Here is a 22,985-nt window from a genome sequence, read left to right as displayed (position 1 = left end):
TTATTTATTTTTATTTGTAACTATAGCTTCCTATTAAATTGATTCAATACAAAACACAAATTTAGCCTTACATCCTCTACAGGATGAGATCCAACAGTACACTTTCTCTAGAGAGTTCTTGGTTAGAAGACATGGCGAAGGAATGTGTTATTTTAAAAAAAAGGTATACTATATATTTGAATGTGTGTAGAACTGCCGTCTTTGAAAGCCAGCCCATTTATTTTCAGTTCAACACAGCCTACTTGGAAATAGACAAAATGTGTTCTGCACCTTTAAATGCAAGGAATTTCTACAAATGTGAAGACTGTTCCAGTTCAGAGAACGCCAACGCAGCCACCTGATGCCTCGTACCATCCCGAAGGCTGGGAGATGAAGAAGGCCTGGAAGGGGCTTGCAGTTGAGACCTCTAATCTCCCCTGCCTCTGGAGAGCCTGGCTTTGCTCAGTGTACATCTGTGTCTGCAGATGCAAAAATGGGACCTCGTTTTACAATAAGGTTTCAAAGTAGGTGACTTCTGAAAATATACCACTTTTCCTAAAATTCAGATCTCCTGATATTCTACAACTTATGTTTTTGGTTGAAATCCAGGAGCTGTTTCTTGATTTCCTTATCTTTTCTGTGTCTGCCCTTTTCTGGCTTTCTGTAATGTTGTCTATTTTCAGTAGTCACTGCCTTATTAGTTTATGCGTGCTGTTATCTTGTAGCTGACCTCTAGCCTGAAGTCAGAGGTTAAGCAAGGTTAGGCTGGGTCAGTACTGGGCTTCACATTGCTGGTGGAGGGGAGTCCCCATTACCTGTAAAGCACTTTGAGTGGAGAAAAGCACTTTTGTAAGTGTAAGGAATTTTATTATTATTTCCAGAAAGCAGACTGTCAAGGATTAAGGCTGGGAAGTGCAAGGAGACAGGAAGAATATTGGATGAGTGGAGGATGGGCAGCAGATTAAAGAGATTGATTCTGAAGAGCTCCATCGGGTTGACTTTGTCAGTGCCTTTGAGGATTCAGAATCCTTGAATTGGCAACTTTCATAGTCGTTTTCGCTCAAGACAAAAACAAGAGAGATTTGGTTCCTTGATTCTGTCAGTGTTGGACAACTAAATTAATCCTGAAGATGTGTGGTCCGCCCCCTTCTCCGGACAGATTCCAGAGCAGCAATATCTTTGTAACACGGTGACCAAAACTGAACCTGATGGTTTTGAAAGAGGGATTTAATGGCGTGTTATATAATTTCTAAAAATCGTCATCAGATGGATTAATTTCTACACTTTAAAGCAAATATACTCACATCCTGCTTGCCTCCTTATTGCTTTCTAGCACGAAATTCAGGGGAATGGTGAGCTGTTACAAGCCTGGTGTGGCTGATATGACACACAGACCAGGCTGTGCTCCCTACAGCCTCGTCAGGGCGGACCCTGTGACCTACACCGCTATCGCTTCCCAAGGAGAAAGGCATACCGCTGCCCGCAGTAATTCAGGTGTCTGCTCATCCATTATGCAGCAGGCCAGACCTACAGACCTACTTCCTCAGCCTCCGGGCAGCCTGTTACTGGAAAAGTGTGTCATGGCAGCAGATTGTGCACAGACCGGAGACGCGCAGGCTCCTGTACAGTCCCACTCACAAGAACACATTTGTGGGTTTTAATGAAAAACGAAAGACGGTATCGGAGACGTGGCACACATCTTTCACACAGCATACCCTGTGTCTAGCGCCATGTCTTGCAATATTAATATTAAAACTACAATGTGAAATGTGCTGTGGTGCGTATGCATTATGCTAGCCCGGAGAGCGACAATTAATATATTTGATCTTCAAAACAAGACTGGATATTACTGCCCCCACCTCAGTACTAAAGCAAAGAACGGGCCTGCACTTTCCCATTCATTATGTATGAAAGGAGAACGTCAGCGGTGGCGATTAATAACATTTCTCGGGTTTACGGCGGGGAAAAGACGCGTTTTATCCGCCGGCGGGCTGGATGTGTAGCGTCTGGCGCGCCACGCCGTAACTCGTGTAAATCTGCACCGTTTATAAACACGGCAAACGTCGTGGGGAGCAGCGCAGGGCCCTGCTGGCTCACCCGGCTCCCGTCTCCTTGGGAACCGGCAGGCGGAGGAGAGAGCGAGCGGATGGATGGGAGTCCCGGGAGACGGCAGGGCGCGAGGAGGCTGGGCTGCATCCCTCGCAGCCGCGCGCTCCGCGCTCCCGGCGCTGCGCGCTCCCGCTCGCCCCCCCCTTCCCAGGCGCGGCCCCGCCGAACCTCCCCGTTAAGGCGATCAGGGATCCAGCCTGGACCTGGGTGGATTTTGATTTTTTTTTTTTACATTTCTGTTCCTGTTTTTTGTTTCCAGTAATGGATGAAGCTGTTTTTAATCATCTTTGTCAACGCTGGGCGGACCCTATTTTAATCTCGGCTTGTTATGTTGTGTGTGTGTGTGTTTGTGAGAGGTTGAACACCAGCCAGGATCCGAGAACTGGTTTTCCTCCGCTGGAAGGGAAGACGCTCGGACTAAAACTGTAGTTGACTGAAAAACGCAAAGAAAAAAAAAACCGTCCATGTTGCAGCTGGAGCCTGGGAAATATTTCAGTGATGAGGAAAACACTGGGTTGTTTTTTTCTATACGGGGCTCATGCATCATTTTTAGTGTGGAAACGTCGGATATTGCACGGAGCCCAGCAACGTCTAGTTATGACAGCTTTCTGTATTTTCTACGCTGTGTGAGAGACTGCCGTGCTCTGTCAGGCAGCGGTGGACACATGCCCGCGTAAATTAGCGAGGAAAGGTGACCCAGAAGACGGGTTTTCAGTGCGGGCTGTGCCTAAAACACACAGCCGTTGTTTTTTTTGTGTGTAGATCCCGGTGGATTAATGGCCATGAACTGCAAGTGCCATTGAAGAATCCTCTCGTCAGACTTTAAGGGAGCTGTCTGGTCACGATGCGCTGCTGTATGGAGGGGGCATCTTCTTGCAAACTCGGGCTGTAATCAGGCTTTCACGCACAGGTCATTTCAGCGAAGGCGCTCGCCCGGTTCGTCCGTCTTGCGGCTCCGACCGCAGTGCCGGCGCTCCGGCGGTTTCCAGTCCCGTGTCCAGTCCAGTGTCCAGTCCAGTCCGCGGCACTCCCGACCTGCCGGATCGGCGCCGCGCCTCCTGCAAAGTTGCCCGGTAGCCCGGCAGCCTCAGGGACTGGCCGTGGGGCGGTCTTACTGTTGTCCCGGACTGTCTGAGGTGAAGAGCTCACGATACAGTAACAACACGCGTTTGTATGCTGCGTTATTCAGTGCCATATCTGGAAAAGCTTCGGCTTTTTTCTTTAAAAAAAAAAAACCCGAATACATTCCTTTAGCTTTCCATATCTTGGAATTTTTAGATGGTTTATTCCCGCTTTTACTATATTTTTTATTAGCTGGGGGATTGTCCGTCGCACGTCGACAGAAAGCTGGTATTTCAGAGAACCGAGCTGGTCTCCCTGTCGACAGCTGTGATCCGACTCGTCTCCGGTTCCGAGCGGCTCGGTCGTGTCGCGTCGCTTTAAAAAAAACTCGCTGCCACGTTTTCAGGAGAGCCGCCGTTTGTCGGGTTTTTTTTTTTATGGTACTCGGCGAAAGGCTGACTTTTAACCGAGGAGGGGTTGATAACACGCAGCTGGGGGCCTCTCCCGTGGCGGTCAGATACTTCGTTCAGGATGTGGGAAGAAGGAGGATTGTAACACCGCGCCACCAGCCGTCAAGCACAAGGAAAGGGACTATGAACCCGAGATAATGATGATGCTGGATACTCAGGTACCCCGGATACTTTCTTTATTATAATGTTTCATTTTGTTGTTGTTTCGTTTCGTTTTCGGCTTTTGCTTTGGAAACGCGAATCATCTCTTTTTGTTTTTTTAATTAAAGCTTATTTTGGCTCTTGAGGGTGCACGTTTTGCACAGGCATGCAAGACACGGCCAGTTACCGAAGGTGACAACCGTGTAAGTGTCTGAACGCGATCAGTAAGTGGGAAGGCATGCATACCCCCTCCGGAGGACCAGGGGTGAATTAGCATAACAACTGACAGCTGAGGGAGAAATGCGAGACTATAGAGAAGCGACACGAGCCTGGCACGGGCCCGTCTCCCCTGCACAGCTGTCATGGCAGGGGGGCAGTTACTGGGGCACGGAAATCGACAAGCAAAGCCGTTGTGCAGTTTTGTTGGGTGCGGGGGTGCATTATGTGTGTAAAGAGGCCCCGGTGATTCACCCCGGCGATGGGCAGCGCCAAACGCGCTCGGCTCGCCTGCACCTGATACACACGGGGCAGGAGGGTCAGGCTGAAACCCACTGAGTTCAAACGCCGCTCTTCCAACGAGCCTCTTCGCCCCCCCTGTAAAAAGAGCTGTGCCCAGCCTGCTCTTTCCTGCCTCTTTCTCTACAGACAGGCTGGAGTGCGCGCCCACCAGACGGCAGCTGCAGCTTTTAATTCTCTGCTTTGACATCTGTATGGGTCACATGAAATTTGAAGAGAAGAGAAATTGCTATGCACTAGGATTTTACAAAACAAGTACTCTTCCTGCGCTTTGTCATCACAACCCACTTGTAAGCCGACATTGTTCTAGCTGTTTTGAACACTTCGGGGAGGGAGCATTTTATGCCATTTTCGAGGTAGAGTATTCATAACTGGACATCTTTTTTCCTAGTCTTGTGACCTAAAATTGACTCATGCACATGCGCTAAAGGTACCTAATAATACTGACCCGCTGAAAGAGGTGTCCACTCTTTGACCTGAATTTCATTTTTTGTGTGTGTGTGTGAGTAGATCGAGGGAGGAGGGGGTTATTCTGAATGACGCTGGGCTCTCCCCCCGAGGGAACCGAACAGCCTTGAATATTTCGAAACGGGGGTGTTGAAGAATTTCCTCTGCTTCATTCCTTCCGTCTCGACTCACACGCGATTCACCGAGTACAGCTGTGGCTGAATTAGCTATTCCCATAAGGGCCGGCGGCCAGCAGAGGGCGCTGTACGCTCTTGTGTTTACCCGTAGTGCTGAGGAGACGTGGGGTCGAGAGTATTCAAGCTTCTCTGTGGCGCTCTCGTAATACAGAAAAGAGGATCGGCAGCTTTCAGGGTGTGTTCCACAATAGAGAACATCTAATAGGTGCAGATCTAGCCTAAACACAGAACTATTCATCATCATTCAGTACGATCTAAGATCTAAGAGTGCGATCTGATATACTGTGCATACTGCATGTAGATCATCCGGTCCTCTGTAGCATCCATGCATGGATTTGCTTTTTCTGGCAGGCGAGCAGCCACAGGAAGTGAATGTGCTTGTCTGTGTGCAAGAGATCCGCTCCGTATTGTGGAGAAAATGGATCCAGTAATGGCCTCACTCCCAGAGCACTGCCTCATGACTAATACTGCTGCACAGATGAAGGGATCTGTGGTGCTTATCCTAAACTAGCCCAGTTGTCTACATGCAGGAAGTGTACAGTACTGGCACAGCTGTGTGCAAGCGAGCCACTTAGACGCCGTGGCCGGAATTTCACCCACATTAGCACAACAGAGTTGGAGCCATGATCAGTTTGCTGGATATGAAGCCCACTGTGCCACCCTACTATAAACCACACTGCTCCAAAATAAAACTGTTTTGTGAAGTTTGATGTCCCACCCCAAGCAGGATTAAAATGAAAGAAAGTCATCGGTGTATTTTCTAAATCTAATAAAAACACTCTTTTGGAGTATTCATTTCTAACATAAAAGCCAGTGCATGTTTGTGTGGAGTGTCTGTACGTGAGGGCTCATGCATTAAACAGATTGCATGGAGTTATGCTATAGAGGTTGTGTGACAGGCATTAGGATTAATGTTAATTAGATTCGCACATATTCAGGTCAGGCAGGTATAGTTAGACCAAACTGTGCAACAAATTAAATGCTCAAAACAACAGCTACCTTATTTCAGTGTGTTGGAGTTTGTTTTCCCAGTTTTGTTTTTAAAGAGCAGTTTTATTCTTTCTTTTCCTGGCATGTCATGCAGAGTCTGTGAATTTTATTTTTCTTTATGTCGATTATATTATTTTCCCCTCAACAGACCCCACAAACTCCCCGTTTCCCAAGCAACACTGAGGATGGGGATTATTAGAACTGGAATCAGTACTATTATATTGATAATCATGTATCAGTATCATGTACTATGAAGAAAAAGAGGCACATGTACCAGAAAATAAACGACACTGTTCTGCACAGAGCGAGCTGGTACAAATGACCAGCCTGGCTGTCAGTCGTTGCAGTGAGAAATTGTCTGGACTCACAGAGAGGGGTTCTTGGTTGTGCTGAGATTGTAGGGTGACACACTGACTGTAATCTTGGAGGTGAGGTGACCCACTTGATATGAAAAAGGAAAGTTTCCTTGATTGCTTGAAAGGTGCAGATATAAGTGATCTGGAACCTACATCAGTGATCATTAACCTTAAATGCTTCACTCTGAAATTGTTTTAAGATGTGCTAGATCTCAACCCTCCTTTCATTTTGTCATGTGTTTTGAATGGTGGAGGGGAGACCCCATTACCTGTGAGTTTTGTGCTTTGAGTTGAGTGTCGAGACAAGCGCTGTGTAAGTGTCAGGAATTACTGTTAATGATGTTGTACTGTTGAGGTCACTCTGCAGGGCTGTGTAGTGCTGGCTCATCAGTAGAATAACCTGTTCTCCTCTTCTCCTCATTAGCTGTAAGACTCGTCCCTGGTGCTGATGCCAGCCTGCTGTGTGTGTCTCGCATACAGTTAGGAACTCGTGTGTATCCTCTGAATGAAAAGCTGTCCTGTAATTTAATTTTAGAAAGTGGAAGCAGTCAGCTGCTGTTTGACATGTATAGGTTAGGACAGGCATCAGCATGTGTGATCACTGCAGTGTGCAAGAAATAGCTGCTCCTACAGGACCACGTGAAACTGGTTTTCCGTGGAGAGATGTGCTGGCAGCTGTCACTGCAAATGAATTGTTAAGAGATGGGCCTCTCTGGCTGATGTCCTGCTTCATAAAATTGGTGTAAGGGTATGTGCTGAGCAGAATTGTCCTGTTTGATTATACGTACTGTAGTTAAGCTTCACCTCTCCTTGTGTGTTGTTCAGGCATTTTAGAGCTGTTACTGATTCAGTGCTGAAGGCACTTTCACACTCAGGGTAAATCATTAGTCTTGGGCAAAATAAGACCATGTAGTGTCCTCCTCCCATTGAACAGTAGTGCTTTCGAAGCCTTCTTGATGGGAATCGTCTTGACTGCCCTCTTTACAGACACCACACCACACCGAGACAGGCTGCTGGCCAGCCAGCTCCTTATTAGAAAATCAAATTGAGCCAAAGCCTTTTTGCACTCTTCAGAAAACAGGCGGTGGTGCACTTTACGTACCCTTCTAATAGCACAGTGTGAAAATAACGGATGGGAGTTAAGATCCCGAAAAGCACCGGGGGATCAGTGGGTTGGGAAATTGCGCTAGGCCCTGCTCTCAAAAAAGCCAAAGGCCAACTCAACACAGCTCCCCGAGCTCACTCTGCAGGGCTGTACAGCACCGCTGGGCTTCCTGTGAGCTGCGTGGCTCACCCGCAGGGTCCAGCCTGGGTGCTGGCAGTAGGCCAGTCCAGGTATCCCAGTGCCACGGGCCAGTGTGTGCCACATTTCAATCACACCTCCTCTCGGCCCCCTTTGCTCCAGGCTCAGACGAGAATGATCCTCTTCACCTGTCTGTGCTGTCTGTGACAGCCCCCTGGCACCAAGACTCATTCCCGCTTGCTGGGACAGTGAAGACAGTATTCGAGATAAGGCCGGAGGTGTGGCAGGCAGGCTGGTGGGTTTGTGTCGGTGGGGGTCGGTCTCAACCCAGCTGAGACATCAGAGTTCTCTGCAAGCACAAGGCACCTTGGTTACATCATGCAAAGGCTAATAGGCATTTCTAGGAAGCGTTTTCTTTTTACACTTAAACACAGATATTAGTTCTCATTAGTTCTAGGGCGTCTTGAGGAAACTCTCTTCTCTGTGAAATCTGGTCCGTTTTACAAGGAATTCGTCTGTCGAGATGGAAAGCTGAAAAGCTTCACTGAGGACCACGCGGTGGTCATATATTAACGCATGTCAAAGCGGTCTTTGAGGTTGTGCGTCACGCTGGGGATTGTATTAAGAGTTCACGATGGAAGGCGGAGATGCTTGTCAGAAAGAAAAAAATCGAGATTTCCTTTCAAGGATTTGAACAAAACATTCATTTGCTATCTGCGTCACATAGTGTACAGCAGAACACTGCCGGACATTTCCCTGTTTCTAAGTAAGATATTGGACATTTTCTCCAACCAAGCTGTTTTTTTAATTGAATTTCAGCAAGTGCGTAATACATTTTCGTTTTGCGCCTCAACCGGTAACATTTGCCCTCATTTATTCGTTTGCTTGCTGAGAGCCAGCGAAATGCATCCGACAGCGTGATGTGTGAGAGCAATACGCTTCTAATTAAGCTGTTCGGTAGACTGGAAAAAAAAGGTAGAAAAAAACCAACGGCGATTACCCAAACCGACAGCAGGCGGCGCCGGCAGCCGGGAAAAACGTGAACTGCTGTCTGCTGTTAGCAATAAGGGAGACTTGGGTGCGAGCGAATCCCAGAACTGTACACGACTAACACGTTCACCACAGAGAGTGTGTTATTCATTCTCCTCAGCCAGGTGAACCTGTACATCTGTACATCCGGCGACCGAGCTACATTTGCAGATGATAGGAAAACCAGAGCCCGCACACAGCCAGAGTGAAGGACTTGCCAGGAGAGTGGGCGAAAGACATTTAGCATTGATTCGTGCGAGGCGATCTGCACTGCTAGAAAACACGCAGGGTGTCTGAAACAGGCATCACAGTCAGGCGACTGAGGCCCAAACTCTAACAAACATCAGGATGAAAGTTTCAGTTAACCTTGCTACTAAACCACTGAACATGCAGGATGTGCTGACCTCTCACTTTCAGCGTTTCTTATTTACTCTTGTTAAATCTTGTTCTTTAAACATATTTTCATTGTATTCAGCATTCTATTCCTATGGCACTGCCAAAATGGTAGAGTTCGGTACGATATGGCCTAAGGCCGCAGTGCGTGGAAAAAATGACATTTTGTCCCAGGTTTGATGGAAGAGTGAGCTTCAGGGTTTGATTTGTTTCGTCAAGAGTCATTTTCAAGCAGCATCAGTTCTGCGACTGTGTTCGTCGTTCTGACTGTCCCCAGCCCAGATATTTTGGGATGTGCCCACGCGTTTATTTCAGTTTCTTACCTGGTATTATTTTGTGTCCATCGCAAGGAACAGAGCTCAGTAATAATGTGTGTCAAATGAAATGAGTTTTGCCGAAAATGAACTGTGTGTACAATGTCAGCATGTGCGATGGACTGGCGTTCTGCCCAGGGTGTGTCCTGCCTTGCGCCTGTTGCTGTCCAGGATAGGCTCTGGCTCCACTGTGACCCTAAACTGAAAGAAATGGTTAGAAAATCGTACAGCATCAGCACTTGAACAAAGGCATTGTACAGTACACGGCTGATTGTTAATTAAAATAACCATATAGCCATTAAAGTATCTCGGCACCCTTTATATAATGCTCTATATAATTGTGAGAAAACCTTTCCCTGAGGAACAGGAGAAAACATGTGATGAATTACCGTCATAACAGTAACACAGACATACAGCAGTGACACAGTGCCGGCGTGTTTGTTACTGGAAAGCCGCCAGGTCTTTGCTAATCAGATTTCTTTGTCTGATTTTGAAAAAGACTTGGTGCCCTGAGGTAAAGAGCACTAAATGTCACATCCTCCCCGAGACAATCGAGAACTCTCCAGGCCGCCCCTCAAGAGCGCTGCCCCTGCATCACTGCGGCCGGCTGGTGTCGGTCGGGTCTTTGTTGTAGGACGTCAGCAAAGTGTTTGTTTGCCCTCGCTGTGAGCGAAGCCGGCGGAAGGGGGTGTGTGTGTGTTGGGGGGATGGGGGGTTATTTTAGCAGACAGAGTCGATTCCTTTGATGCACTGTGGTTTGTGCGAATTCCAGCAGACGAGCTGCTGCAGAGAGCACCGGCGCTGCTCTTTCCACAGCACAGCTCAGGGATGAGAGCCGGAGCTTCTTCACGAACGAATGACACGCCCGGCAGCTCGTGTGCAGGCAGTGCAGAGTCTGCTCCAAGATGGCGGCATCAGGCAGTCCCTTAGTGTGCAGCGTGCCCGTAAAGCATGGCTGTATCAGTGCTGTGGCAGAGGTGCTGTCAGGACTTTACATAAACAGTGGCAGGGGACTCAGGCGATCTGTCCGATTCAACTAGAAGTGAAGGCAGACCCAGTTGGCTACTAGGTACCAGATGAGCACAACTGAGTGAATGGCCTTCTTTCGCTGGTGGCACTTTGTATGTAATTCTGTTCACATGTGGGCGGCCCAGTGGCTCAGTGGTCAGCATCGCTGCGCCGGGGCCCTGGGGTGCCGTCTGCGTGGAGTTTGCATGTTCTCCCTGTGTTTGTGTGGGTTTCCTCTGGGGGCCCTGGTTTCTTTCCACAGTCCAGAGATACAGTATACTGGTGGGTCAAGTGGCTTCTAGGACAATTGTCACTGCAGTGAGTGTGTGTGTGTGTCTGTGTCTGTGCGTGCCCTGCGATGGACTGGCGTCCTGTCCAGGATCTGTCCCCCTTGCGCCCGTTGCTTGCCAGGATGGGCTCCATCTCTGCCACAACCCTGAGCTGGAAGAAGTGGTTAGATGGATGGAAGTGTGTGTCATCATTATCATCCTTATTAGTCTTGCTGCTTCACCATCACCATGACTGCTTAGGATGGATTTGAAAACAAACCCTGGTTACGGACTTGAGAAGGTTTCGCGTTCCTTTGCCTGTGAAATTGCAAGGAAGCCGTTCCTGTGGTGTTTGAATGGAGAGTACCAATTAATTAGATTTTCTGGCATCCACAAGCTTAAAAGCTGCTAATTAAGCTCATAGCAAAGAATGGAGAGGCCTACAGTGTTATGTGATAGAAGGGGATATCGCTTACACTGCCCCCATTGTGTTCAGTGATCTTTTTAAGTCTATTGTAGTAGACATATTTTTTGCTTATTACAGGCCAGCACTGTGACTTTTTGACTGATTTTACTGTATGTAAGAGGCATGCTGTACATTGTGGTCAGTGAGTTTGCTGTACCTGCGTAACTCTGGCTCTGTGTCTGTTTTCTGCTCCTAGACAGTCTGGGGTTGCACACACAGCTCCTCTTTACAGATGAGATTCACAAAGAAAACATCCGTCTAGGACAGATCCTTGGGATCGGAGATCTCCCGACTTTTGTATGTGCTTATATTTCTCTGTGTGTATTCAAGGCCGCCGATTCAGAACTGTGGTGCCAAATTCCCACTGATAACTGGTGCTTTTTAATGTAAATCCAGTAACGTCAACATGCACTGTGTCGAGTAAAGTTACACTCTCAATATTTCCATCAGGAAGCGCGTTCAAATGGAGAAGGAAGCAGATTGTTTGTGTTCTGCAGAACATTGTGATTCATTACAGTGAGAAATTCTGATGACACAATGGTTTTGTTAGATAGACTTTATTTATCCGTGTGAAACTACCGCCGAAGTGCAATACATGATGTTTTACTGAAAGTTTTAATTCAGAATATCATTCCTTTCACTTCACTTTATGCCTCACGCTGGAGAGGAGGTGCTGGTCAAAATGCTGTCCTCCGGCCTGGCTGAGCTCCATCTGTTTTCCATACATGTGTGCGTGCTGCTCGGGAGATGTCATCACACCTCAGGTGGGAGAGCTCAATGGAAAACCAGCTTATAGCTGTGATGGTGTGGATGAACCAGTAGGTGGCGATCTTCCCTCTGAGGCAGAGCTTCTAAAACCTCCAGTACGATGAGATGAGATCACTTTATTGGCCATATACAACTTCTTGAATTAGAAATGTGTCTTTTCACATACCCCAGCTTGCTCTCCATGAGACACACAGGCAGGGAGAGAGAAGCTGGGGGTCAGAGCGCAGGGTCAGCCATTCATACGGCACCCCTGGAGCAGCTGGGGTGAAGGGCCTCGCTCAGGGGCCCAGCAGAGTAGGTTTCCTCTGCCGACCGGGGGATACGAACCGGCAACCTTCCAGCCACAGAGCCACCCACTGCCCCCAGTTTGGGTAGATGGGACACACTCTTGTGATGATTGTTAAACTGAGGTCCTGACTACAGGCTCATTAAAGGTCCTATTGGAGCTTTTGTATGAAAAGGGATATGAACCCTGTGTCCTGGCTACACTCTGCTCTACAGAATGTATGCTGTAAGTAAGCTGGCCGTCCTCAGTACCCCCTTTACATCAACTGACAAAATAATGTGTCTCTTTCCCACCTGCTGTGTTTCCGTGGGGGAGAACGTGGGTCACCCTCCTGTATCCTGTAAATCCATTGGGATGAAAAGGGCTATATAAATGCGCACCATCACTTCTGCCATGAGGTCACGGCTGCGAGTTCTTTTCGAATGTTAAGGCGTTCCCAGCCAACGTGGCGCCATCAGGGGGGAATTTTAGACCGCACAGGATCCAAAATCAGGAATCCAGCCGTGCTGGGAAAACACGTTGTTCTTCTGAAAGCGCAGGGGAAGTGTGCTGTAAATCTGTCTTCGCCCTGTTTGTTTTTTTCTTTGCCGAGCGGACGCGCTGTACTGAGCCGTCACTGTCCTTCCTGGCCGCAGGTGACAGGGGCAGTGAGGAGGAGAGCCAGGTGTGAGGGCACCGGTCAGCTGTGGCAGGGAAAGCCAGGAAGCAGGCTCAGATCAGGCAGTGAAAGCGAAGGAAGTGAACAAGGCTGCTCTTGACCTCTGCTGTGCCTTTGACACAGACAGTGAGTGTGACCTGGTGACTCTCAGAGAAGGTTCTGACTCCAAGAGGAACATCTCTTTTGTCACTTTTTGGTGGCTGAATGCCAAGGCTCCTCTGATACGTTCAACAGGTTTTCTTTTCTAGATATACTGTACGACATGTGAGACCGTGAGCAAGGCGCTGTGTACCGAGCAGCCATAAATCTGGTTGTAAACTGTTGAAAAGGGCTCTGGCAGATGTTGTAAATCATTAGGGGAGCATGATAAGGAACAGTAAAATGCCTGTTTTTTGTCTTCCCCGGAGCAGTGAACTGTGTTCAAGGTTAACGTGTTTACAGTGCTGCTGCAGTAGTTCTGACACGACTCCAGACCGCAGCTGCAGGTTTCTCCCCCTGTTGTCCAGCACCTTCTGCGTGCTGAGCTCGTGGAAGAAGCGAGGCCCGCCGTGTCTCTGAAGTGACCCTCTAATGCAAGGGTTCAGATGAAACACAAAATCCTGTTAAAAACAGCAGGGAGAATATGACTCCAGTTGGCGTGGTTAGCACTTGAATCTTCCTTTACGCACTCAAGAGAGCGGGTTTGGCCCTGTTCCGTTGTCTGGCGAGTGCAGTGTATGCACCACCCCTGCAATATCTGATTCCATTCATTTTCCTCTCTTTCTGCTGATCTGTCACTTCTGCAGTCAGCTTTTGAGCAGGCGCCCTGCGATTTCATCGCTCCGGTTTGGACTTTCTTTTTGTCTTGGCTGTCTTCTGCCGGGGAAAGTGTTTTCTTTTCTTTTGCGCGGGACCACGGCCTTTCCTTTGCAATCGCCGCGGTCCTGTGGCAGACCCACACGAGATTCCACCCCGTATTCACAGGGGATGAATGGCCACTGCCGAAGTAAGGCGATATTCCTCTTCTGCCACTCGCATTGCAGTCACATGGCCTGCAGGTTCTGGACATGTGCACATGTGCCTCGTGCTGAGGCTGCCTTTGTTTTGTTTTCCCTTCAGTAATATTAATAGCACTAGTAACAGCCACGAGGGGAGGCCTGTCCCCCATATCGTCGGCTGGCCGAGGTTTCGACAGGAAGTGGACTTGAAAACAGTCCCGCTGGCCTGCAGTCTCAGAGGGATGGACTTTTGTCTGAAAGCTCTTGGAGCCCTCTGAGATGTCCACAAACAGAGAAGAAGGCGCAGGGCCCGGAAGGGAGCCTGCTCTCGCGGTGTGAGGGGGCACGTCCTGTTTTTGTGCCGGGAGAAGGGAAGCGGGACCACCGCAGCAGCTGGCTGGACGGAGCTGGTCAACGCCGGGCAGGGTGGGCAGAGGATGTTTCCTTGTCCTGCCTGCGGACAGCGGGGAGGGTCTGACGTCACAGGAGGCCCTCGGTGTCCCTGTGTGGTGCCAGGACTCCTTCCAGGACCACGACGATTTCCTTCAAATCTGATTTCGTTTAAAAATGTTGTTTCCCAGCTGTTACCGTAGAAAGCTATTTTAAGAATGGTTAGAAATGTGACTCGTGCAGGGATCTCAGCCAGCTGTTTCTTGAATGAAGCCAGAATTTTGGCTTAAACAACATAATTAGGTAATGTGTTACATACTCAACGTCCTCCTTCGCAGAGAAAGAAGTTGCTGGGATGCATCTTACTGTTCACCCACAAGTCGGACTGCTGTCTTTCAGTGCCTTATTTTAGATTTAAATCGGAGAATTTAAAAGAACGCTCGGTGAAAAAGTGAAAAGCAACCAGCTAATCATCTGTTAACTATTTTTCCTTTCGCTTATAATAACCAGATTTGTCTCCCCAAATCAGCAATCCAAGCAGACCTGTGTAGAAATCTGTAGCACACACCACTCTCTCCCGGCTCCTCTCTCTCCCTCTCTCCTCCCCTCTCTCCCGCTCTCTCTCTGTCTGATCTTCATTGCGCCAGTCTGTTTCGGGCCGGGCAGCGCGTGCTGAGAGATCCCCTCCAGCTGTGGCTGTCTCCTGGGGTGTGTGACATGTTCTCACCCTTCACTAGCTAAAAGACCACAGCAGTGACAGACAGATAGAGGAAACTCTCCTGCTTGGCAGCAAGGTGAATATCACGCTGATTCTAAAACCACTTCACCCTTTAATGCCCTGTCCATAAAGCACAGGGTTTTCAGCCTCAAATTAGTTTCTTCAGATCCCTTCTGTTTCAAATAATCTACCTGTTCAGAATATTTAATTTTCACATTGTAAACTGATTGTCTAGTTCTCCCTGTATTGTATCATAGACAGCAAAGGCCTCTGTATTGTACAATTGCATTGCTGGACAGACCCACACTGGAGATTCACTGCTTTGGTGAGATTAATCAGACTCCAGGTAAAGCTCAGAATGAGCTGAGTAGCAGTAAAATTCTTGCGTTACACCATAACTGATTTAACAGTGATAAAAGCTTCAGCCTGTAATGCTCTCGTAAAATAGCGATCTTAAAAGCCTGTTTCCAAAATCCTGGATAGATGCTGCAGCTGAGCACTAATGCACTGTGCTGTTATTATGTGGAGACACAGGCATTTGTGTGCTTGAGTTGTAGATACTGCATGACTCAATCTGAATCCCCTGCCAGTCTCCAGCCACTGCTTGCTGAACCCTACAGAAACGCCGACGCAGGTGAGAGGAACCTGTGTTTATTTGAATTGCAGATCTGTTCGTATGGTGCAGCTAACTACCCGCTCACTTAAACAGCACAGAGAGCCCAATGTTTTCCAAATTTAAGCAGCGGTCTTGGCCCTTGCGGTGAATATGAATCATGACTACCCGGAGTGGCGTTTAGACTTGTTTTGAACTCCTGACTTCAGGTTTAGTGAGTCGGCTCGAAGCTCGTTCGGTACTGTGCCTCCCAGCTCATTGCGCAGCTCTTTTGGATCAGCCCCTGACCTGTAGTACACAGCACGATGTGATCTGAGTACATTTGTAGAACCTCTGTCTTTTTTATTTCTCACATAGGACTTAAGCAACACCTATTTTTCCACTTGACTCCGGGAGATCCAGCTGATCTTTTTAAAACGGGAAACCCACTGGAAAGTTACAAGATGACTTTTAGGAAGTCCCGTGCTGGCACATTTAGCCATGCAGCTTTCTTTGTCGAAGATCGTGAGCGGAACCCCAGATAAGGTGATGTGTTGTGGGCTGCATCCATCCTCCAGCAGTGAGTAATGCAGGCCGTGTTCACCAGTTTGCCCCACTGCGCTGTGGATTCCCCAGTGAAGCAGAACCCCAGCTGCCGCTGGGACGGCTGCAAAGCGAACCAGTAAGGCGGCGTTTGAAACCGATGTTTGTGTGTGTGTGTCCAATCTCCTGCGATGGAGGGAAATTACTGGGGAAGGTCAACTGTGCTTTCCGCGGCAAATGCAGATATTAATACATGGCAACTGTTTCGAAATTGAGCACTTTATCATTTCCTTTGGTGGGAGAACAAAGCGAAAGTAAAAGCCGGGCGTCGTGTCACCTCTGTCGCCCTGTTCTTTTGTAGTGGTCGCACTGCCGGTGCTGCTGGGCGGAGGAGACCACAGCTTTCTGCGAAGGGAGAACCTCTGTGAATCTCCCAGAAGGCGCAGGTCCTCATCTAGTCAGAGACTCCCAGGCTGCCTGTCTTGGCTGGTTGTCAGTTCTCAAATTGACCGAAATGCGCTCTGTAGAGCGGGCCAGCTCTGGGCCCGTGTTGTGAAGGCAGCTCTGGGTTTCCATAGAAACCGTGGCTCTACAGTGTTTGCAGTGTAGGCTGCCTCTGAATTTTAATACTTTCTATCTTTCACTCTGCTCGGCTGTCCTCTCCCTTTTCTTGTCTGCCTCTCTCCCCCTCTCTTTCTCTTTCTCCCCTTTTCTCCTGCACCCTCTCCATCTTCCTTTTCAGTCCCCCATCTTTGTTTGCATTTACAGATCCCAAAGAGTAAAAAACCCCAAATCTCGAGACCCTAACGTGCATAACAGAACATAAAAACCACCCCCCTCCCCCAACTTTCCCATCTTTTATAGGGAGATGTGTTGGTACAAAATTAGCTTTCAGTACCGAAGCTCTGCGATCAGGATGTTTCTCTTCCTTCGTCTTTGACATTGGTGTTTAGTGGGTTTGGCATTCAGCAAGTTGACCAGCTGACCATTCTAGTCAGAGTGTCTCTAGTCACTAGTTCCGGCCTGGATCGTGTTAGTTAGCTGAATGAGATTCCCCATGGGGGCACATTCTGTGTGGAGTTTGCATGTTCTCCCCAGCCATTCCAGTTTCCTCCCTCCTCCAACAGACATGAAGCCTGGGCATGGTGTGCTGTTCTAGATTGCCCCCTCCTCCCAGGGTGCCTTGGCCCCCTCTTAGCCAGTTGAATGTGGCTTGATGTGGCATCTCCCACTCACGCGTGAGTGGTATGTGAGAAGACCCTAGTCTGCTGCCCACGTCTGCCAGTAATTCTCTATTGCGAGAAACAGAAGCTCTCCGGGCTCCGTTCACTGCTCAGCCAGCCCATGGTGTGGAAACAGGATACACTGTGTTGAAACCACGAAGGGGCAGCTGTGGAAATTCCTTTAAAGACACCATCACTGAACTTCACTGACAATGACAACAGCCGAGAATGAAGTGTCCTTAAAAGGACTGAGGAGTGTTCAGTCAAAATCTGCCTTAACCTGCTTGGCCCAGGGCTGACCTCCTGGCCAGAGAACGAGGGGGTCGGGACCCCCTGCAGAGTGAGGGGTGTCCAGGGGGCAGCTGCAGAGGGGGAGAAAAGACGTATCCGAGGGAGACCAGGGGATCACGTACGGTATTTATAGTGTTTTAGGAGAGGAAATGACATCCGAGTCTGATTGAACTTGGGCTGCTGGTTGTTGTCGTCCCTGTGTTCACGCCACACGGCACATAACATGTCCGCACTTCCCGTCCGCTGGATCCTCTTCTGGCCCGTCATGGACCTCATTCTTGCTCCATGCAGATTCCAGCAGAAGGAATGGCACTTCCAAAGCGTTCCGGATCTTTGCTACAAGCCTCCGATTCCAGAATGAGAAAAAAGGAATCCTGATAACTGAGGAAAGGCTGTCTGTAATGCTCCCAGAAAGACTGGAATAGTGTAGAGGGGTGAAATATCTCCTTCCTCATCTCCTGAAGCAGCTAGCTGTCATATGTAGATGAAATCTTTACATTTTTGTTAGAAATCAAGAACAGCCAAATGCCAGACTGGGCGCTCATGTCTTGTCCGCATGGGAACTAATGACGTGTGAACCGCAAGACCTGTACAGCACACAAGAACGGCAGCTGCTGGTTTTAAAAGGGAAATTAAATGTTGCGTTTAAGGCCCTCAAACGCATTTGCCAAGCAGCTAGGTTCAGGAAGAGTGGCTGGTCTGCGGTTTTGTGCACTGGGGATGTTTCCCTCCCCTGGGAAATCACTGCTGGGGGAGAGGTCTCTGTGGCTCCCGCGAGGCTCGTTTCCTGCTCACCAGAGGCCCTCGCATTGTCTGGTGCGCTCGCTGGGCCCCTGGGGGCCCGCCCGCGGGGAGTCCCGGCTCTTGTACAGAACAATAGGGGGAGGGGGCTCCCTGGGGCTTTGCCTCGCACAATGCTGGCAAGCCGGTTAATTAGTACGTGACTTCTGTGATGCACACGCCTCAGTGGAACTCCACAGCCGCGGGCCAGACCTGCGCTGCTGTCGGGGGGCGAGGGCTCGGGGATAGGACCTCGTCTGGCTGGGGGCTGTCTCCTCCCAGGTGCAGCGCTCTGTGTGTTTAAGAGGACAGGGACGCTCGGCGATCTGGGGCTGTCTCTCCCCCCCTCCCCGCAGCGTGTGCGAGCGCAGGCGAAGCCCGGGCGGGAGGCAGGAGGCAGGAGGCAGGAGGCAGGCGCTGGGGTCCGGCGTGTCGCGGCACGCGCGCTGCGGGAGGAATCAGACAGGAAGTCCCTGGCCGAGCGAGAGCGAGCCGGCAGGAGGAGGAGGAGGAGAGACAGCCCTCGCAGCAGCGGGCTTCTCCCCAGTCCCGCGGTCCCGTCGCCCAGCTCATGAAGCCGTTAGCCAGAGGAGCCGGAATTGTTCCCTAGCCACCTGCTGCGGAGAATGGAGGCTAAGTCGGTCTTCAGCCTGCACAAAGCGCTGGCTCAGCCCGTGAGGATGTGCATGTTCGACTTCCCGGTCTCTATCCTGGACGACCTGGTGAGCATCGCTTATTTATTCCGTGCCTGGGTTTTTAGTGACAGTTTGGAGAGGCGAGGAAGCTCGGCTGGGTAGCAACTGTTTTGTTAGTCGAAGCACACGCACGTAAGACTAGAGCTTGTTGTTGTGCGCTTAAGGCACACGTGTCTTGCACAGGACAGTTAGGCGACTCGGCACACCTACTCTAAATATGATTATTAACAGTACTGTTGTAATATGGAGAGCTGCTGGATTGGTAGGGTGTGGGCTATTGCTGATCCACTGCAGTCTATTGTAGCCGGCTGCTGGCAGCGTGTGTATCTGCAAAGCCTCGTTTAAATGGTGGGGCTGTGTGCTGGTGTTAAGAGCTTGTTATATTTCTGCTTCTCCTTCGCCACAGGCTGTGGTGTCAGAGTTCGACAGCAGTCTCACTGACTTGCAGCACTGGGGCAGGTGCCTCTTTATTGCTGACGGTTGCTACTGGTATTTTAACTCCCTGTATTAAATATACCCAGAGTTTCCCCAAGTCATTTCCTGCGAGCTCTGGGAGACCAGACGTGCTGCAGAGTTGGCCCACACTAGCAGCCCCTCCGCTGAGCCGCTTATCTGACTGAATATAGTCTTGCAAATGATTTTCTGCCTTGCCTCGGTCTATAAGTGCACTGTGAAATTCAAGGAAAGCTACAGTGTTCAATACTACAAGCCTGCGTGTTCTAAACAGTGTGTCAAACGGTGATCAGGGCTTACTGGCCAAAGACAAATTTCAGAGCTCTGGGAGTCTAGCGACACACCTGTTCTTCTTTTGGGTGATGTAGTGTAGTGTTTGCTCCCCACAAGATTTTAGGCAGCACTCTGAGATCTAGGATCTAGAAGGTATGCAACAAACGGCATTTCAAAAGCATTGTCATGAAAAGAGACTTTTCTTCTAGACCGTAGGCATGCACTGAAAAGCTCAACACATCTGCTGTAGCAAGGCTGGTACCCTGTAGTACTGGGAGGAGAGCGCCTCCGCATTCCCAGTTGCAACGAGAGCAGGGAGGGAGTTACTGTGTACAGAGGCCTAATTACACAGTAATCATTACTGCGAAGGTCTTAATTAAAACTGAAAAGAAGCCAAGAGGAATTGATATGCTATTCTGTGTGGTTTTGGGACAAGTGAGGGTCTGCTTCTGGCATTGCTGTACAAGAGTGTTTTTCTTTTATTCAGGTGGCGCTGAGTCGCTGTTCTCAGGGGGACGTTGTTAAGCCAAGGAAGTCTTGGCCAACCTCAGAGGTGCTCAGTTAGGCTGCAGCTCCTGAGTGTCCTTAAGCAAAGGCCTTGTTGCTTTATTCCCGATATTCCCTGACCCACCTTCTCTGCTCTTCACTTCTGAGTGAGGCTGGTGGTTTTGTTTGCCTTGAGCGGCAAACAAAACCTGTTTTTGAACGTAAGGTGTTAAATTGCTGGTAATAAGAAGAGTTCTGCTTGCAGTGTGGTTCAGTGACAGACGCAGGGCAGGATACATCCTGGACGGGACGCCAGTCCATCACAGGGCAGACAGGCACAAACATGCACACTCACAGTCTTCCCAGAAGTCAATTTTATGGGACAGTGAGAGGAAACCTGGAACACGGAGAGAACATACAAACTCCACACAGACAGCAGCCCAGGAACTGAACCCAGATTTCCAGGGTAGCGAGGCAGCAATGCTGGCCACTGTGCCAACCCTTCTCCTAACTGCTACTGAAGTTACAATTCCTCAGCTGAACTCCTTGAAATATAATATGAACTGCTTACAGCACGCTATGAACAAAACTAGCTTGTGAAGGGTGACATCGGCTCTCCAAGCCTGTGGTAAATACATGCACAGCTTTATTACCAGCTAGGCTCCAAGTGAGTGTAAGAGGGGAAACAGCTGACGTTTGAGCAGTTAATGAAGCCCCTTGTCCTGCGGCACGCACCTCTGTCCTGTGTGTGTGGTCTCTCGCCGTCTGGGGGTTTGAATAGGCTTGATCCCAGGTCTGAAGTCACCTTTGGCCCTGTTATTGCCAGAGTGAGGTGGAGCCCAGCCACGGACAGGACAGGAGGGGCCCGCGCTGTTATTTCCATCCTCTTTGAACTCGGTCTCCTGGGGCTGTGGGCGCTCCCTGTGTGCGAGTGCGGTGCTGTGGCTCCTTTGTTTAGCTGTGTTATCGGAGGGGAAGCGCAAAGTCAAGCCCTTTGCAAAGCACAAACAGGCCCTCCCTGCGGCGCCAAGTGGGTTGTTTTCCAGCGGTGCGCCGCGCAGGAACGCGAGCGCTCGTGGCAGCGTGGATAACGCGTCAGCCCCGATCAGACGCGTTCGGAGAGCCTTAATGAAGTCGGCAAGCAGAGATGGCGCCGCCGAGCACGGCGCCCGTTTTGCATGTGTGTTAGCTCAGCTTTCGCCAGCCTGGCTGCCGAATTGCCCAGCACAGCTCTGAGGAAACATCGAGACGGAAAAAAATCGAACTGACCTGAAAAGACTATGAAGCATTGATAGACTGAGAAAAAAGATCATACTCGTTTCACCTGCTAGGTGTTTAGATACAGCCTAGCTGTAGAGGTGGGAAAGGCAGTGATTATATAGTAAACAGGACCTCGGCAAAAATAAATTGTCATGCTAATTAACGGCACATCTGTCCTGTAGCAGTCTGTTTGCGTGTTTCTCAGTATCCTCAGGGCATCAGATTGCAGTCGTAAGGGGCTGGCGCTGCAGAAACATCTTAATTCTGTTAACAGGCATTCTGCATTGTGTCCTAACAGCTGCGGAGGCTGACAAGCTATCTTTGACGTCCTCTGTGAGTATTATTGTGGTGCCTGGTGGACGTGTACCGCTCTGATGTGGTTTTTCAGTTGAGAGGTTCTGGATGTAGGTCAAGCCCTGCTTTTTCCCATACTGTCAATTAGAGTGTTTCCATCCCTAACAGGAGAAGCTGTAGTCATGCTGCTGACATTTAACAATACCCTGAGCTTCTTAATGAGGGGCCGTGATCACATCCCTTTGCTTACCACCTGAAGTGACCCACAGCAGGTAGGAATAGCTGCAAATGAATCACGCTATTGTGTGTTTGATAGCAGTGCAGAAGAAACCTTGTGTGTTCTCTCATTGAGATCTAAGAAGAATACAGTCACACTGAATGACTGCCAACACAGTGTGCTGGATTGTTCTCACTGGGCTGTGAAAACAGAAGGGTTAGACGAAGCCCTCAGAATGCCATTCAGATATCTGTGGTCATCACTGAGCCCTTTCCGTGATCCGCGAGCAGTTTAAAACTTTGTGAGAAGGCACTTGTTGTTTCCTTTAATGTGCTATTGTTTTTTTGAAGAAAATAAAGTCTTTGTGTAAGCTTTAATACTTGAAATTTTTGTGAGGGGATAGCTGTATAGTCAGTTGTTTTACTCTAAAAATAATGTTAATGTTCATTTTTACAGTTATTTGTAGCACATCATTAATGGCAGGAATAGTGTGACCTTGTCATTTTGTCTTCCACTGTACCGTAGAGATACTACAGTTTGCTGCAAAATGATCATCTAATTTACTATTGGATATAGCAACCTGTTGACCTGAATAGGTTCCTTGTTATATTTAAAGGTTAGGAATTGTGCATATACAATCTGTGTTGTATACAATGCTATGCTGGCCATGCAATAAAAAAGGGGTATTGCAATATCAGGAAGAGCTCAAGAGTTAATTTGAGGTGTAAAAAGCATGACAAATTAAAAAAAAAACATAATCTCGTTATTACTGAACATAATTAGGGGACCTGATGCAATTATTTCTAGTCCTGAATAGTTTCAATGATGCTGATTCACTGAGATGCTTAAATATGAACCATGAAGCCAGGGCCCATGTACTGGAGGAAACACTTCTTTACACAAAGTATGGTGGGTGTCTGTAACAAGCCCTGTTGTCAAAGCTGCATAAATATGCTTTTAATAACTAAATACCCAGTATGTAACCCGTTCTCATGATGAAGTATACAGAGCTACTCTGTTCATTCTACTTCTATAGCATAACGTAAAAAGCATGAGACCACTGGGCATTACTGAGGCTTTCCAGAGCCTGCC

The 22,985-nt window shown here is 48.8% G+C and overlaps 1 protein-coding gene across 2 annotated transcripts in view; it reads left to right on the top strand.

Annotated features, from left to right (window-relative positions):
• Positions 1-3,676: 3,676 nt before the first annotated feature.
• The window catches only part of LOC102694251 (ral guanine nucleotide dissociation stimulator), a 60,819-nt gene continuing 41,510 nt past the window's right edge, over positions 3,677-22,985 (top strand). The window contains exon 1 of one of the 2 annotated variants that reach the window (XM_015367213.2): positions 3,677-3,778. In XM_015367213.2, coding sequence (XP_015222699.2) covers positions 3,758-3,778 — 21 coding nt within the window. In that variant the 5' untranslated portion in view covers positions 3,677-3,757. Of the gene's footprint in view, positions 3,779-18,426; positions 18,938-22,985 lie in introns of those variants that run through there. The other variant, XM_015367214.2, reaches the window with a different exon arrangement.

The sequence above is a fragment of the Lepisosteus oculatus genome, chromosome 24 (genome assembly GCF_040954835.1).
Source record: "Lepisosteus oculatus isolate fLepOcu1 chromosome 24, fLepOcu1.hap2, whole genome shotgun sequence".
NCBI classification, from domain to species: domain Eukaryota; kingdom Metazoa; phylum Chordata; class Actinopteri; order Semionotiformes; family Lepisosteidae; genus Lepisosteus; species Lepisosteus oculatus.
This window is presented reverse-complemented; position numbering and strand designations above follow the sequence as displayed.